The sequence below is a fragment of the Melanotaenia boesemani genome, chromosome 13 (assembly GCF_017639745.1).
Source record: "Melanotaenia boesemani isolate fMelBoe1 chromosome 13, fMelBoe1.pri, whole genome shotgun sequence".
NCBI lineage: Eukaryota > Metazoa > Chordata > Actinopteri > Atheriniformes > Melanotaeniidae > Melanotaenia > Melanotaenia boesemani.
The window spans coordinates 17,879,985-17,897,766 of record NC_055694.1 but is presented as its reverse complement, the minus strand read 5'-3'; the positions used below and the strand labels follow the sequence as shown (position 1 = coordinate 17,897,766).

Sequence of the window (17,782 nt, the reverse complement as noted above, 5' to 3'; positions counted from 1 at the left end):
AAACCGCTGACCAGATGGTCTTCCTTTTGGAGGAGACCCAGTCAGGCAGATGCCTGAACCACAACTACCCACAGCTGATCTATTCCCCAGATGGGGAAAGGGTGATAGACTAAGGTAAATAGGAACTAATTTAAGATTAACTGGAACAAACTGGGAAAACTGTTGTTTGATTAACTAAATTTGATATAGATTTTTAAAATAATGAGCACATATCATATGGCATAAATAGGTTTGCTTTTTACAGAGCACATTCTACATGTATAACAACACCATGTCTCTGAAGTACGCGAGTCTGGATGTTATTATGGCCTGTTCGCAGGGTCTGTTAAATTTGAATATTTGGCACATCATGTAAAAAAATTATACCTAAGAAGTGTCTGAACTGTTAAGCATCTGAAATCCTATACCAAGTAAGAATTGGGTCGGTTTTAAAACTATAGCAAAGAGTCTCAAACTTTTGTCATGTCATCCAAGCAGGATAATATGCTGCATGCATAAAACAAAAACGAGCCATAGAAGGAAATTATTGGTAGTACTGTGCATTATGCAGAGGCACAGTTTTGTCTGTTGTTAAACCTGGTGAAGGTCAGCCCCGGTCCAACGTGCCATCAAGTTGTTTATTATTTTTTAGATCTGTTGGTGCCACCAGTTATTGTGCAACAAAAAGGCTAAAGGGACAAGGTGGTAAGCACGCATGGTTGCATCACGGACAACGCCTCCGTCCGGCCCTCTGACGTAAATATGAGGAGCTCTTCACGTCACCCCGCAGTTCGGTTTTACTGACAGCTAGTGCAAGCCGGCCGGTTAGAGACGGAGATAGATGGACGTCAACTTACTGGGATCGTGAAACGTTCTTTTTTTTTTAATTCGACGCGGTTTTACCAGAAGAATAGCAAGACCATGGTGGCGAATTGAAAAAGGGAAACCAAAAAGGCTTAATTTAAAAAGAATTAAAAAAAATGGCACAGAAAGACACGCTGCTGCATCTCTTCGCAGGGGGGTGAGTCAATTTTGCCTAATGCTTCTTCCGTCTGTTAGGTTATTAATAACTGGAAGGTTAATATTACTTACAAATATAACTCAAGTTACTCGATTATTTCTCTTTTAACTGCTTTAAAATATGTTATTCGTTAAATTAACGCATTTTTACCATCGTATAGCCGTTACCCAGTACGCTAATAGATACATGCTAGCTAGCTAATGTCAGCACAGCACGAGCTTTTGACTCTTGTTAAACGCGTTTCTAATAATTTTATTTAGTTTTATTCAAACACGCGACACGCTTAAATAAATGACCAAAAAAAACGAAAACGGTTTTTGTCAACTTTATAGACCCTAAATTTATGACATAGCTAACGTCATTGTGAACAATTAAAGACCCGGCGACATTTATGCGTGGACTAATGCTTATAGCTTTCGATAACTAACAAAACTGCCTTTACTGGTTTTTGAGATGAGGTTCTTTGTATTCATGCTGCAGGTGAAAACAACAAGTTTGGGATAGAAAAACCATATTAAAGCCATTTTCATGAGTTTCATAACGCTATGAATTAGCGGACGGCTAGCCCTCTGTCGTCGTTGTGCCTGAGTTTAGCGCAGTCACGGGTGTACTTAGCCTTTAGCTGTTTCATGCGCTTCACTGTTATGTAACGCTGAAGTCCCTCACTGGGAACATCCACTCGTGCATGCTGGTGAGATCAGCAACACTTCCAACACACGACCGTATGTTATTGAAAAATCACGAACTGGTGAAACTTTGACATTGAAAGGAGCTGGGTTGCATAGTTGTAGTTAAAGTCACAAATTTTAACACATTTGTCATAAATGACGCCATTTTACCCTTGATATATAAGCCCTAAAACTGAAATTTAAATAGTAAAGTCAGACATGTTCAGTAGTGGTAGCCTAAAGGACAGACACTGCAGGTGGGTTGGGAAAACATTTTTAATAAACTAGTATAATCATGATAATAATTTGGGAGATAATTGACATTTAGAAAAAAATATTTTGCGTGATGTTTACGTTTACTGAAATTTCGTACTTGGATATGTTTGATACACAAATGTGGCACCAAATTAATTCACTATGCCTTTTTAGCAAAATAGAAATTATATATATATATATATATATATATATATATATATATATATATATATATATATATATATGTGTGTGTGTGTGTGTGTGTATGAATTTATTTTGTGGAGAGGGAACAAATAGCATGAAATTTTGCCTTTAAGGACAGACTTACTTGCTAATTACACTATTCAGAAAAGATGTTTGATTCTCAAGTTAACCTTAATGCATAAAACCCACATAGTTTGTTTTGAAAGCTTTGAACAATGTTTAGATGATGTCTTTAACAATGAAGTTATCAAATAGTTCATTTAATTGTTTTAATGTCTAACTTTGAGTGCACTCATTTGTTCTTATAGTTTATTAGTTGACTGTGTTGATGGCTGCAACAATTTAAATGTACATCGCTTTTAATTGGGCTACATAAATGCATTGTCAGATTTATTATGCAATGTGTAAAATCAAATAAAGAATGTATGTTCTCTATCAGTCACACAGTCTTACAGGTGTTGGATGGATGACAAATTAATAGATAATTAGGTCAGGTCTTACTTTTGTTAAGATGTTTGACTCTGTCCTTCAGACATGACACAGTACAAAAGCTTTGTCTAATCTGTCCCAGACTCCTAAGCTTGTCTCTGTCAGGGTTGCACTGCTCACAAAGGATGTATTGGTGAAAGGTTTAAAAAAAAAAAAAAAAAAAAAAACTGGCATTAATTTGCCCATGTGGAAATTGTGAAAGTTCTGTGTTAAAGCCGTCTACCCTCAGACAAAAAGCCCTTTCCATGTGTACAACAGATGTTTTCCGTTATTTTGGAGTATTTCCACCTCAGGGACCAGCTTTTGACCATAATTGTTGACTTAATTTGGCCTGAGGATCTTCAGCTGTGTTTTGATGGGGGAAAATAGCTCTCTTCGAAGTTTATGAGTAAACTCTAGTCATAGAAACAGTATATAGCTACAAGTATCTTTATACCTAACAAGGACACAAAGGTATTTGAAAAAATAAAAAACATTGCTCATATTCCTTGTCTCTGTGTGATCAATTTGCAGATGTAGTGGCACAGTGGGAGCCATTGTGACCTGCCCGCTGGAGGTTTTGAAAACACGGTTGCAGTCCTCTGGCCTCACCCTTCGACCCATCTTCCAGGTCCAGCTTGGCACCCTTGGTGGCACCGGGGTTATCCGACCAGGGACTGTTACACCTGGGCTGCTGCAGGTTCTAAGGTGAGATGTTTGTCTATGTTGTGGGATCTCCCCTGGGATGTGGTATTGTCTGCAGGGAAGAAGTGTTCCTTTCAGACAGCTGATGCCCTCTGCTTCTCATCAAAACTGCCATGTATGGAGTGGCATTGTTGTTGGCAAGTTATTTCTGTAGTTTCACGGACGTCTGTATCCAGGCATGCCTGGTTTGTTGACAAAACAAATGGTCAAAATAACAAATTTTCCTAGCAATAGTTTAAAAAGTCATATACCGTTCTCTTTTGTTAGTTTCTTGAAAATACTTGGAAGACCAGTTATTTGCTATCCACTTTAATACCCTTAAAATGAAGGTCTTTAATCTCGTCCTACATGGAGTGAGGATTAAGTATACTGTGTCCTGCTCATATTTAGTGCCTTTAACCAGCTGTTAGGGAAACACAAACATCTCTTTTCTCCAGCCCTCAGGATTTGGATTAAACAAATCTTTATGGTGTCCATGAACGTAGCTTCTCTGTGTGTCTTCTGACATTTGTTATGGAATACTAAAGTCTTACCTAGATGGCTAAAACAAAATGAAAGGTATGAACTCTGGTGCTCCATCAGCATTGAATTACTCTTGGATTGCTAGATTAACAAATGGAGCTGGTCTGAACTGGTGTCAACTGCTGCAGTAGGTTGTAAAATTTACTAAAATAATATTTTCTTTCTGCAGATTAAACAGCTTTGTTAGTTTGGGTCTAAATTTTTATAAGTTTAATTTAGCTGCTACTAGTTAATTTTTTCTGAGTGGTCTTTAGAGTTTCCAGGATTTTTATTAATGCAAAAACTGAAGTAAATTCAAAGTGAACTTGACTCTTCTCCTTGAAACATGGGACTACTACGACTTAAAAGTGATATTGTCTTTAAGCTATATATTGTTTGAAAACATGTGTCAGATGTCAGGGGGAGAGAAGGATGGAATGCGTGAACCCTGCTTGACTTATTAGGTGTGCATTACACAAACTAACCCCTGCTGCGGGGTTGGTTGAAGCTCCTCTCTGTATGGTTCCTGGAAGAGCAGGCTGTCGTGACACATATAGGTCACTTCCTGCAAAGAGTTAAAACACTTCTGTGAAGATGTGGCTGGCTGGACTTTCCAAACACTATCCAGTTTCCAATTTCAGCGTAGAATCCACAAAACCAGTTTAAGTGAACTGTGCTGGTATAACACTGGAGACGATGGTAGGAGAGAGCAGTGACATTATTTTCTGCAATAGAGCTCTAGAGAATAACCTCACAGTTTAACTAAGCATGGTGTGTATTTTTGCAAGGCTGTTGGATATTATACTGTATTCAATGGTTGATGACCCTTTTGTTTTTATTTCAGATCAATTCTTGAAAAAGAGGGACCAAGATCTCTTTTCCGTGGACTGGGGCCGAATCTTGTTGGTGTTGCACCTTCAAGGTACAGTGTGTTCATTGCTTATACTTCACAGCTTTAGTTGTTAAAATCTGTCTGTTTGCCAGTATTTTAGCTTTAAAAGTGTGGAAGTTATGTGACAAGAGCCTGCTGGCATACAAGTCAACAACAACGATGTGTCCTTATGTATTTTAAAAATAACAAACAAAACAGATGCAAAGAAGACGGATCTCTCTCTCTTTTTTTTTCTTCCTTTAGATGTATTATGTCATGGCTACCAGCCAAGGAAAACAAAAAGGCGCAGACTTGTTTACAGTCCCCATTTTTTAATGCTGGAAACATCAACTTGATGTATAAACAGGAAGCTGTTGTCATGACAATGACTTCTGGGTCCTGTACGGTTTAATGAGTGAGCTGTTATAGTTTGAGTGAGCTAAAGCTGTCAACATGAGTGGGCTTGTGTATTTGTAGTTGAAAATAATGTAGAAAAATAGGTTTGAGCTTCAGTCGTTTGTCATTGACCAGTACTACTATTTGTTTCAGACGATATTGAACTTTCAACTTCTACTTTGTTCTATTTTTAGTATCAACCATAAATTTTATTATACAAGAGAAATACAACATGGAAATGAAACCACCCGATATGTGTAGCATAACATGTTGATCAGACTTTGAGACTGTTAAACACATTTTATTTTTTTTTATTTAACCTTTATTTAACCAGGAGGTCCCATTTGAGATTAAAAAATCTCGTTTGTTAAAGAGAGACCTGGCCAAAGTAGCAGCCAAACCACAAAGTAAATGCAGGGTACATATTATAACATCTAAATTCCACTCTAGTTAAACAGTAGCAGCAGTGCTATCAGTCAGTAATTTCTCAGTGCCTCACCATTCTATGGTCCAGTTTGGATAAGCCTACATTCAGAGCTGTTGCTCAGTGCTTATTCAGCCCATTTTGGTGCACTGACGATTTGTTCCAGAAGCAGGGCAAGGAGAGCAGGTACAGGGGAACAGATTGCTCTGGACACCCACTGTCACAGGCTCATACTAGTCCAAACTGAATTGTTACTCTGTTGTATAGTAACAACGTTCACATTTGGAAAATGCACTGATCTTGTTTAATGCTGTGCTCATCTACAGCTGCGTTCATGTAGAGTTCTTATCAGCGTTTCTGTGTTTCAGAGCCATTTACTTTGCTGCATACTCGAGGTCTAAAGACTTATTCAATGGGCTGTTCGTCCCCAACAGTGGATTGGTGCACATGTCCTCAGCTGGTGTTGCAGGTGAGTAATATGTGGTCTATTCTGCATAAACATTATGTGAATGTGATTATATGTTAAACATTATAAAAAAGTTATTTCTAAAGCTGAGCAAGATTGCAACCTAAAAACGGGTTTTATCATTTCCTCATCTTTGTGCACGCTAGAAGCATAGCCTCAAGTTCTTATAAAAAGCTGAATATAGAAGCAATAATCTCATGTAATGTTTTAAGTTTAAAACTTAATTTTGTTTTATTGTTTTCAGCTTTTGTAACCAATTCTCTGATGAACCCTATCTGGATGGTCAAGACCAGGATGCAGTTGGAGAAAAAGTAAGTAAAATTGAAGAATACCAGTCATGTCCTTAATTTTTTACCATTACAGTGTTTTACACAGATCTGTGTACAACAGTCTAACTTATTTTAAGGTCTCGCCAGGTGGCAAAGTATAACGTGACCTTTAGCAGGAACCCTCACCACACTGTCCTAGCATTCAGCTGTGCATGAGACTGAGCATGTGACCTGCCTCCATAAATACACAGTGCTGACACTATGTCCTTCATGCAAAAGTCTATATTTGCATTGCCAAGTACAGAGCAGTAGTATCGTGAGGTCAAAGAAACAAGTCTGTTCACGCTGTCCTTAAAAATCTTATCTATGTCCTGCAACATAAACCAGCGTTCTTATGAATGAGGAAGATAAAGATTTGGACAACTTCAGTCACTTCAGGTTATACAAGTTACTCATTCATAACAATTAGGAAGATCTTGGATGCTTCCTTATATGGTTGAAAATTGACTAACCACTCAGACCAGTGTTTTTCAAAGTGGGAGGCTGACCTCCCCCAGAGGAGCATAAGTTTTAGTAGTCAGTAGTAAATATTAATAAAAAATGCTACTTTAGGATATTTGAGTAGTGCTGTAGGTCAACTGAAATCTTAACTTGAACTGTTTGTTGAACTCGATGGCCTCTGGTGTCTTGTGTAATCAACAGAATTGTTTAACCACACCCCATGCCCACCCACTACCGCCACATGCAACTCCTGTTTCTCAAGAGCATGACTTATCTGACTTTCAGAGCGAGAGGAGAGAAGAAGATGAATGCACTGCAGTGTGCACGCTATGTTTACAAAACGGAGGGAATCCGGGGCTTCTACCGCGGTCTGACTGCATCGTATGCTGGCATCTCAGAAACCATGATCTGCTTCCTCATCTATGAGACGTTGAAGAAACATCTTGCTAAGAACCAGTTCACATCCCCAAACAGTGAAAATGAGAAGGGAGCATCAGACTTCCTGAGCCTGATGATGGCAGCTGCTTTTTCAAAGGGTTGTGCATCCTGCATAGCCTACCCACATGGTAAATACTTAAATCTGTTGTTTTTGGCTTGGAACAAAACAACCTTCGGTCCAACGAAAGCATGACTAAATATTTCATGTCTCCACAGAGGTTATTCGGACAAGACTTCGCGAGGAGGGCAGCAAGTACAAGTACTTCTTCCAGACTGGGAGGTTAATAGCGGTGGAGGAAGGCTACGCTGCTTTTTATAGAGGACTCATTCCACAACTAATTAGACAAATCCCGAACACAGCCATCGTCCTCTCCACATATGAACTCATTGTCCATCTGCTGGGAAATTCCAAGTGAAGACTTGTTTGAATGTTGGGACTTTTCTGTCAAACAATGGAGGCCACATAAAACCCAAGACACACTGGGCAAGAGACGTTTGAAAATGCAGCACATATATATTTTTGATGCGGTGCTATTCACACTGTTATGATGGAACTGTAGCAGCTCGTACTGGTATCCAAAGAGCTATATTCATTATTTAATTGAAAGCTACTTAGGAGTTTATCAAAATAATGCAAGTTCTAGTACTTATTGAGACTCCAAACCTGTGGAAAAAGGTCATATTTGTTTAGGAGATGTTTTAAGTTAACTAAATTATTTTTTTGTTATTTTATGACTGTTTGTTTCCTTTTATCATTGTACCATAACACATAACCGGGCAGGTTGACTCATTAGTTAGAAAAGGGAAGTTATTCAGAAAAAGTTGTGGGAATTGTGCTGTTCTTTGCATCATGATGACAATACAGGCTATCTTTGAGTTTTGTTCAATATTCTGTTAGATTTTAAGTTTAAGCTACAAAGAGATTTATCATTTTTTTTCATTAACGTGCATTTCTACAAGCTTATCTGTATGTTTGTGAAAAAAATGGTCACCTTTTACAATACAAGAACCTGGATGCTTGACCATATAATGCATCAATAAAATGCATCGAAAAACTGAATCTGTTCAGACTCAAATAGTAAAGTCTGCATTGCCTTTGTTTGAAAATCACAATGATAACACGGTGTGGATACACACTGAGAGTATTTGGAACTTGGACACAGTGTCTGTGAAAGACTAATTTACAGATAGTAAACAATAGTTTAATGAATTAATTGAGATATGTTCTGAATGTTTGGCTCAAAGAAGAGACTTTAAAAGACATGTTTTTGTTTATAATTGAAAATCAAGATTTTTTTTTTTCCTGAGATTTCAAGATGTTCATTGAGTAATGCCTATGGGTAAGGCTCCTCTTGATAATGTGATTATTTATTTATTTACTCTGAATCACAGAATCTATGTAATCTTGCTGGACCTGACCAGAGGGGACAGAAAAAGATGGAAAATAGCAAAAAGATGCAAAAGGAAATGAAGAAAGGAGACAAACATCACAGACAGAAGGAAACGACCCTTCAATCCACACCATCACCAGACAACAAACTGTTACACCTGTACATGAACACACCAGAAAATTTCCTACATTTACAAAAGAACCAAAAAAAAAAACAGAGCTGCTAGTCATTCAGAGTTTTTAAATAATAACCAAATCAAAAAGACATATCATGAAAGTAGCATAACAGCGACCAGAAACTAACTCACAGGGAAAATAAAAAGAAGAATTATCTCTTAGTATATAAACCCACTGGACAACGCAGTGACTGTGTCAGCATGCAGAGCCTGAGGAATAAGGAGTGATCAGTGATGAAGAGTGGTGAGTGAGATTGTGCAAATGCGACCACGCCTCTACAGAGGTCAGAGGCAGACCAGGGCAGCCCAGAAACCTGAGCCCCCAGCAGCAGCCCCGGAGCACTAACCCAAGCTACCCCACCATGAAGATGACTCCAGCCCCACCCGAAGGGCGGCAGAGGAGAGCCCCAGCAAGAGCCCCCCACGGTCTTGGGGCACAGGTCCCAGTGGGCCAAGATCGGCAGCCGCCGTCCCAAGCGAAGGGCCCAGGGCCCCAGGAGCCCAGAGGCGGCCGCCCCACCCTTCAAAGGCAGAGGGCCCGCACCATGCCTAGGAGGACCAGGCCCCTCCAGACAACCACCCGGCGTAGGCCAGCACACACCCCGATGTTCCAGTCGCACACCCCGGGAACCAGGGTGCCATCGACCCCCCCCTTATAGTAATACATTAACTCTCAAACTGATACAAATAAGGCTTAATGTATCAGTAACCATCACCCTTCTAAAGACTTATAATCCAGTGTTCCTTTGGATGTTTGCACAGGTGTGTAATAAGGTTCTGTCATTTTTACAAGTATAATCACTGCAGTTTGACTCCAATTCTTTCCAAGGCCAGCCAGGTTACCCAGAGACCATGACTTAATAACAACCCTAAGACCTTGGTGATATTGTGGTCTATATTTTGTGGAAAATGGTCCTCCATACTGCAGTCCTTTCAGCCAAAGCAGCCTGGTCATCTAAAACAGGGAATTTAAAAGAAAATAGAAAAAACATGCCTCGAGGCTGTTAACAATGGGTGTGTGATGACGTTCAGACATGAATCAGCAAATATGTTCACTTCCTGCTGTTTTTGGTTGATTCAGTCAAATTGTCAACCGGTTAGAACAGACTCCTGAACAAAGAGTTTAGGAGGACTGTCATGTGAAATGGCATGTGAAAGGGCTGGTTCCTCTATGAAATATCCACATTAAGCAACTTTCATAGGTCACCCTTTTATTTACATATATATATGTTAACATTGTGCGTGTGTATATATATATATATATATATATATATATGTGTGTGTGTTTGTGTGTGTGTGTGTGCGTGCGAGTAAAAAAAATCCGGATATTTCATGGGCTTGTACATAAAAGAGACTGATAGATCACTAGACCAGTGAGTTAACTGATGCATAAACAAACTGCTCACACCTGTTGTTTTTCAGTGTTCTTTAGGAAGTTTGTAAAGATAACTTAGAAGAGTTTTACCACCACAGTAGGCAGAAATTATTTATAAAAAACAAAAATGTCCAGTTGGAAAGTTCATTGTGTGTGTGTGTGTGTACTATTTTTTTCATATGAATGGCATGTAAATCATTGCAAAGGTTGAGCTTGGTACAAAACAGGCTTTGCCATTGTAATAAACAGGAAAATAAAGTTCAGTGCAATTATGAAAGTAAAATTGGATTAAACAAACTAAAATAAATAAATAAATAAATAAAAATAATATAAAATAAAAAAACGGGGATGTGGAAAGTTGATTTAAATGGTATCACACAGATGAGAGAGAGAAAAAGAAAGGACTAATGTAGAGCTGATAATAAATTCTACAAACTGCCTGAGCTCACACTGAAGTTATCTATTAACATCAGACATACATACTGAAAAGAAGAGTTCAGCAACTGCAAAAAGCAAATAAAAGGGAAAAATGTTGTTTGTACTGACTTTGTTATATAACTAGAGATCACCAGATCACAGCGATTTTAAAACTATTTTGTTGATAATTTGCTGCTCCTAGACTGTCCTGCTCTGGGGGTCCTTCCGAGTGAACAGGGGTGCCTACTGCCACCAGCGGCTCATCTTCTGGAGGGAAGTCCGCCTCCCCACGTCTGGTCCAGCAAGATTACATAAATCCCATACAGGATAAATAAAAGAGATTTTGAATGAGCCATTGACACAGCAATCAGGCCATCATTCTGCTGCTGTTAAAGAAACAAAAAAATTATAAATAAATTAAAAAAGAAAAAGAAAAGAAAAACTATTTTGTTTAGAGTTGGGATGTTCCAGTGACAAAATATTTACATCTAAAGGCAAATAACTATTTCTGTTTTTATATACTGAAGTTATTAGAAAAATTAAGAGTATGGTTTTAAAAGTTGTAGAGACTATGTGGGCTCTGGGAATTTTAGTTGCGCCCCTGTCCTGCATGGCAAGCCTCCAGAAAGAGGACTCTTAGGGTTAAACTTTAAATGCAGGCTGCAGCTTGTGGTGACCTCTGTCTGCCGCAGGGAGACGGACTCAGCACCGGAACACGGGGATGAAACCTCTGACGTGAGTACGGCAGCCTGACGGTATGTAGACCTTGTCGCGTGGACGCATGTTGTAGTGATAGCCACCAGTTCTCAGCAGGCGCCTCCCAATTTGATCCCGACCCAGGATTTATTCCATGGTCAAAACATGAACTAGTACTGGCCTGACAAATTTCTACCTTATGTACAACCGCGCCTCGGTTATCTGTTGGTTGGTCAGCCATTAGCTCCTCCTCCCCGCTGTTTCTTTGGTTGGTCCAGTTAGCACACAAGCTAGGTCATGTTTGTTAGCGGCTGTCAAAACCATCACTGAGACAACTGGCTCTCTTTATGGATGGATGACGGAAAGATGCGAATATTGCTCTGTATCCTTCTAACAGGTAATCTGATGAGATTAGCTATGCCAGTTTGCTAGCTTGTTCATGGGCAGAACATGTTGGGTCGCTTTGTCTTCGTGATTATGCAACATGAAAACCAGAATTCACTGTTAAAATCGCTTTCACATAAATGAAACATTGAACGTATCACATTGAAAAAAATATATCTTTCTCCCTTTTAATAAGAGACACTGATTTGATGTAATTATGAACCAGCTGATATTATCAACTGAATATTTAGTAGCAAGTTTTTTGTGGCTTTCTTGGAAGGCTGTTTTCTTTTTATTAAATGCCCATAATTAATAGGTTACATGTAGTTCAGCTTCATTGTGTGGGGGCTTGTTCAGACTCCATTCCTACAAAAAGCGATGTCTTTAACTTGATTGTGTCGACATTGAATGAACACTGAAAACATCTGTTGCAAAGGGGTTACAAACCACATTTGGAGTTTGTTTGAGAAGTGATTTAGATCATGTTTCAACAGACGGATGTGAGTGTGGTCTGATAGCTGTCTTCTAGATCACGTCATAATTTTACTTACACTGATAATGTCCAGTAGAGAGCTATTCCAGCTCTGTGTAGAGTCTTGCTAGCACAAGCTGTGAAGGATCACAAAGACATCAGCCCATGGATAAACCCTAAAAAACATACATTTTACACCACTTAATTAGATGTTTATGTAAAAGAAAGTGTTGGAAAGCTGTGTAGTGACATTGGTATTATCACTACTGTGATGATAGGTTGGTAATGTTTGGACATAGATATTTAACTGGATTACTCACAAAGAAACTGTCAGATCTGAGAAACCAAACAGTTTTACACACTTATTGCTTTTCTGTAGGAGTTTCCACAAAAATGGAATACTCATAATGACTTTCATTGATTACAATAGCATAGAATTGTTGAACATGGATCTAAACTTGTGTTTAATTTGTCTTTCTTAATTTCCTCACAGGCCTGTTAGGAGATCTGTGGGATGGAGTAGTTGCTCTTGGTAAGTCTTTGATTGAATTAAACCGTCATTTACAACCTTTCCTGCAGCTTCTGTCTCTAAGTGGACTTCCTCTGATCCACAGGTGAAGGGGTCAGACTCGTGAATGGGGATAACAAGTGTTCTGGTAGAGTTGAAGTACTCCGCCATGAAGAGTGGGGTACTGTTTGTGACGATGATTGGGACTTCCGTGAGGCTGATGTGGTCTGCTTGGAGGTGGGTTGTGGCTTAGCTGAATCTGCCTCTCGCAGTTCAGAATTCGGCCAAGCCAGGGGAAAGATTGTGTTGCATCACGTCCAGTGTTCAGGACACGAGTCCAGTTTGACACACTGCGCTGTTGTCCGGCACAGTAACTCCTACTGCACCCATGAAACGGATGCAGGTGTGAGATGTTCAGGTGAGACTGGACTCTGTTGAAGCAATGTCAGATGGTTTATCCATTTGACTATTTGTACTAGCAGCAGTTTAATAAATGCATATTTCTTAGTGTAAAGAAAATATTGGAGCTGAAGTTATTATTGGTTCCATTAAGGACTTAAGGGTGATCTGGATATTGTATTTGTAATGTGCTACAAGTCAACGACACCATGTAAGAGTATGGTTGAGCAGATTGACGTCACACCTGCATTTTAACCTGTATGCTCTTACAGGTGCTCTGTTAATGCCCAGCCTCTACTTGCTGTCACCTCACCCTGTGTTCTCTCCCGGGGAGTCTGTTCGCTTTCGCTGCAGTATTCTGCTGCATCATCACCTCAGCGACTTCCACCTCTACAAGCGTGGTGTTTCCACACCTCTGGTCACACAAAGGGCCGACCAAGCCCAGAATGGAGTTGACCTCACCCTGTCCGATATAGAGACTTTCCACCAAGGCAGCTACAGCTGTCAGTACAGCATAAAGGGTGGCTTCCCTTCTCAGCTTCTCACCTCTCCACCCAGCAATTCCATTAACATCACTGTGGGTGAGTCATAACTGCTGTGCATCCTGTGCATATTAATCCCATGCATATTGTTCATAACGGTTTCTTTTTTTTTTTTTTTTTTTTTTTTGAGCAATTGTTTTAACTGTGTATGTTGCTCAGTCCTATTCCCACCAGTTAACAGTAAACAAACAATCTGTCAGCACAAACGGTGAAAGCCATCATCTCATTTTACAGTATTTTGCAAAATTGAATTTGGGTTAGCAGAAACAGAAAGTTAGAAATTATTCAAATTAAATCTATGTCATTTTAAGATGCAGTAGTTGGGGTAGTAGTTTTGTTTTTATTTATTTTTGTTCCCAACTTTGAAAAACATATTTCATTCCTTTTTCTTTGGCTGACAGTGGAACTCTTGACTCCCCAACACTGGTACAACACTTCCTCCGAGGCCCCGCCTGGCTCCGTCATCAAAGGGCAGAGTTTTAATATCACCTGCTCCACGCCGCAGCAGTACGCTGGTGGTTCCTTCCAGCTGCGTCTGATCCGCTTTAATGGCACAGTGCGCCAGTCACTGCCTGCCCTCACCCAGTCTGTCACTTTCACCTTTCTCAATGCCCAGAGTTCCAATGAGGGATACTATTCCTGCCTGTATCAGGTCCAGGTGAGCGGACGTACCTTTGTGTCCCGAGAAAGCCAGCCGCTGCCTATAGCCATAAGAGGTGAGGTTATATTAACTGTAGAGATTATAAATCTGAGAGTTTTTGTTAGTTATTTAGATATGACTTAGATCAGGGGTGCCCAAAGTCGGTCCTCCAGGGCCGCTGTCCTGCACATTTTCCAATGTTTCCTGCTTCAACACACCTGACTCAAATGAACTAGATCCAAACAGCCTATTAAGTTTTGCACAATGACTCATCAATTTGAGTTAGCTGGTTTTGGAGGAGGGAAACATCAAAAACCTGCAGGATTGTGGCCCTTGAAGACCAGAGCTGGGCACCCCTGACTTAGACATTCCTAAAAGTTTTAGTGTGCTACTTTTTTTGTGATTTACTTTTTCTCCTCTGATTCTCAGATCCTGACCCAGTTCTGAGTCCCATAGTGATCAGCTGGCTTGTGTCTGTGGTGATGTTTGTTGTAGCTGTCATCACGATAATTATTGTGGCCAAAATACTGTGTAACAAGGAGAAGAAGCCCTCTGAACTGGAGCGAGAGACCAGAACCTGTGAGTTAACTTTTCCAGGCCTTAAACCCTTGAGTGTTTTCAGGAATCTTCCTCTTTATGTATCCTAAGTAACATATACTTTTTTTTTTTTTTTTTTGTTACAGGTGTGGACAACACATATGTTGCCTTATCAATTAACAAGCTATGATGGGATATACAGGCAACAGATACTGGAAGGGTATGGATCATAATTCTTGCTCAAAACAGTGCCTACCTTTTTAAAAGGTTATTTAAACCTTGCAAGTTTTTATGTTATTTTTTATTTTTAATTAGTCAGTTAGGGCATAATTTACTCCAATACACTTCACTTAATTTTCCTTTGCATCACAGTAACTGACTAAATGTTAACATGACTCAGGTGAAGCAAACACACATGGAAACAACATAATTTCACACCTTGCCACAGAACGCATCCAACACCAGATGTTCATGCATAGCCTGTGATTAAAAACACAGGCTACACAGGCGTCACCATGTATTTGTTTGTGTAATAAATGGCGTGCTGAATAGGTGCAGTCACTTCTTAACAGGGCTAGAAGACACACACGTGGAATACCCCACTCTGATCCAACCGTACAAGCAGCATAAAACCCCACTTCAATGAAATAGTTGATAGAAACCCAACATGGTTGTTTGGATACCAAACAAAAAGATAGTACTGAATGCATGAAAAAAGAGTTCGTGACTGACGTTTCATTCCAGGCTTAATATTAACCAGCTAATGATTACTGGTTATGTTTATCTCAACAGCAACAGATTCTGGTTGTTTTAAAGTGACACTTCCTTGCAGCAGCAAACATCCTCCCTTTCCTTTAAGAGATAAACTCCTTGCTGCTTGTCATCACTTCTAGTCTGTTCATGCAGTGATAATGGGAAAAGGAGTGGATCTTCTCTTTGACTTGAAAGCACTTTATTTCAACCAGCCCTATTAACTAGTAGCTCCTAAACAAGGCTTATAAAAAACATTGGTACCCAAGTCAAATGTATTAGTATTTATTAGAAGCAGGATGTGTAGGTTATCTAAATTTAGATAACTTTATATGTTTCAATCACGCTTTGACATGTAGTTTCTGTGATGCAACACAATGATTCTGAAAGTTTTCTACCGTGTACCACCTCAGAACCCATATGCTATCGTGACTGATGAGGTTTTATACCTATGTCCCTCTAAAGTCTCTGCCCACACACAGCAAGTAAGAACATAAAAAACAACTATATGCCAGCGTATTTGAAAATAAAAGTGACTGTGAATGTCACTGTAGATCAGCTGAACTTGTAAATTGGATAATAGTACTTCAGGATATTTATCTGATATGTCATTATTGTGTATATCCACATTCACAACTTTGCAATAGTAGTAAATTGGACTGTATTGTGGTTTTTTAAAAATATTTTTTCCTTTAAAGCAGATTCACACACACACGTGGACAGTCGAGGGCTGAAACTGTGTCCTTTCTGCATCCAGACAAGAGGAGGCATGAACCAAACCGCTTGGTTAACCGTCCACCACCTGCTAGCGACTGCTGGAACCTGTCTAACATCCTCTGGATGAGGCACAGTCTTAACTCGGCATGATGGACCTTTCTGAGACAGCACTGTAGTACTCTTATGTACTAAACTTCTGACTAGTGTATCTGCTGGAAAACAATAGGTTTGACTTGCTGTGTAGTATTTTTATTAGCTCACAGCCACAGTGGACTGACAAACAGTTGAATATAATTCTGCTGTTCTGTTAGTCGTTCTTAGACTAGACTCGGTATTCACCCAGACCTGGCTACTGCCATGATCTCCGGTGTAGAGTTGAAAACTGGTACCAAAAGCTAAACTGGGGAAACTGTGACACGGATTCATCAGCAGCCTGTACTATGAAGCAGGATTCAGGTTTGACTCTAAACTTTTAGTTTTAAAAAGTTGATTCTTTGTAATGCTTACATGAGACGGTGCTTGCTCCTTACTGGATTGTACCGCCCTGGCTACTGCTGGAAACCTAACCTTTCCTGAAGCAGGTTAGGCTCTGAGATAAAAGATCACTGCTTATGACATAACTAACCCCCCCTGACTATTCAGAAAATTAAAGATGAACATTGGTCCAATGATGTCTATTTCCAGCTCTGCCAAGAGTCAGACCGACTGTGCAGTTTGATTTTCACTCATCTTCATTATGAGAAGTAATCATAAATTCATATTTATGTAGAGTAAAATAGATTACTCTAGTTTGTTCTTATATTCTTATATTCATCAGAACAATGATCCTTAAAGGATTACTGGATGTTTTTGTATTTCATGTTAACACTACTATGCATCTTTCATTGTCAAAAGGTATATTCATTAATGCACTTATGTCTGTAAATAGCTTTAGTTAACATGCTTTTGTTAAGAGTTTAGTAAGATGTTCATTTGACAATCTACAGCTATAACAAAGTACTTTATAACATCAACTACATAAAAAGCTTTTAACATGATACAGTATATTTCATTTATTTTTGTACCCTTATTTCACTGTTTAAAAATATTTTTGTTCCTAAATAAATTACTTGAAAGTTGAAATCTTTACATAAAGCTTTATTTGTTCAATTATGAAACAGCAATACAAATCACAAGACCCAGAAATATGGATGGATTTTGCGATAGGAAAAGGTGCTCTTAATTATATATATATAAAAAAAGAATGAAAATATTACAGCTTATTTTTAAATTTGTACTGAGATAGAACCCAGTTATTAAAACATTGAGGCACACTGATATATATCTTCTGAAAAAGGAAGCATGAAGACTATAAATGACAAGAATTTAATCAAACACTGGCATTTCACATTGTGCCACAGGTCTTGCTTTTTACAGCCTCAAGTCAGTTTAATATGTCTTAAGTGCAGAAAACCTAAACAGATCACAGATGCCACAGGATTGACTGAAAACTGGTTTTTATATAAAACAAAAAACGTATAGTGTCTTTTAAAGTGGCATCTTGGATTTTAGGAGTGGCGCTGTAGTGAAGCTGGGGGAGAAAAAAATGACATTTTATCTTTAAGCCCAGCTGA

At 39.1% G+C, this 17,782-nt stretch overlaps 2 protein-coding genes across 5 annotated transcripts; both read left to right on the top strand.

Moving 5' to 3' along the window:
- Window positions 1-770: 770 nt before the first annotated feature.
- slc25a33 (solute carrier family 25 member 33) lies at window positions 771-8,215 on the top strand. Its single transcript, XM_042004198.1, has 7 exons — window positions 771-1,000; window positions 3,130-3,303; window positions 4,646-4,723; window positions 5,861-5,961; window positions 6,203-6,269; window positions 7,014-7,294; window positions 7,383-8,215. The coding sequence occupies exons 1-7, from the start codon at window positions 960-962 to the stop codon at window positions 7,580-7,582; spliced, it is 942 nt and encodes a 313-aa protein (XP_041860132.1). The 5' UTR covers window positions 771-959; the 3' UTR covers window positions 7,583-8,215.
- A 3,058-nt stretch (window positions 8,216-11,273) lies between these two features.
- On the top strand, window positions 11,274-17,291 carry si:ch211-150o23.3. 4 transcript variants are annotated; one of them, XR_006012480.1, is made up of 9 exons: window positions 11,274-11,617; window positions 12,570-12,608; window positions 12,691-13,002; window positions 13,256-13,564; window positions 13,927-14,241; window positions 14,595-14,744; window positions 14,849-14,922; window positions 15,866-15,937; window positions 16,154-17,291. XR_006012480.1 is itself a non-coding variant. In XM_042004194.1 (8 exons), the coding sequence occupies exons 1-7, from the start codon at window positions 11,572-11,574 to the stop codon at window positions 14,890-14,892; spliced, it is 1,215 nt and encodes a 404-aa protein (XP_041860128.1). In that variant the 5' UTR covers window positions 11,274-11,571; the 3' UTR covers window positions 14,893-14,922; window positions 16,151-17,291. The 4 variants fall into 4 exon arrangements, 2 of the variants coding, with proteins under 2 accessions (XP_041860128.1, XP_041860127.1); XR_006012479.1 differs by having other exon boundaries at window positions 16,151-17,291; XM_042004194.1 differs by lacking the exon at window positions 15,866-15,937 and having other exon boundaries at window positions 16,151-17,291.
- Window positions 17,292-17,782: the final 491 nt, after the last annotated feature.

Coding starts and splice junctions, on each gene's coding strand:
- slc25a33 (XM_042004198.1), top strand. CDS start 960: ATGGCACAGAAAGACACGCTGCTGCATCTCTTCGCAGGGGG. Junction 4,724..5,860: donor GTTGGTGTTGCACCTTCAAG/GTACAGTGTGTT, acceptor TCTGTGTTTCAG/AGCCATTTACTTTGCTGCAT. Junction 6,270..7,013: donor AGGATGCAGTTGGAGAAAAA/GTAAGTAAAATT, acceptor TCTGACTTTCAG/AGCGAGAGGAGAGAAGAAGA.
- si:ch211-150o23.3 (XM_042004194.1), top strand. CDS start 11,572: ATGGATGACGGAAAGATGCGAATATTGCTCTGTATCCTTCTAACAG. Junction 13,565..13,926: donor TTCCATTAACATCACTGTGG/GTGAGTCATAAC, acceptor TTTGGCTGACAG/TGGAACTCTTGACTCCCCAA. Junction 14,745..14,848: donor GGAGCGAGAGACCAGAACCT/GTGAGTTAACTT, acceptor TTTTTGTTACAG/GTGTGGACAACACATATGTT.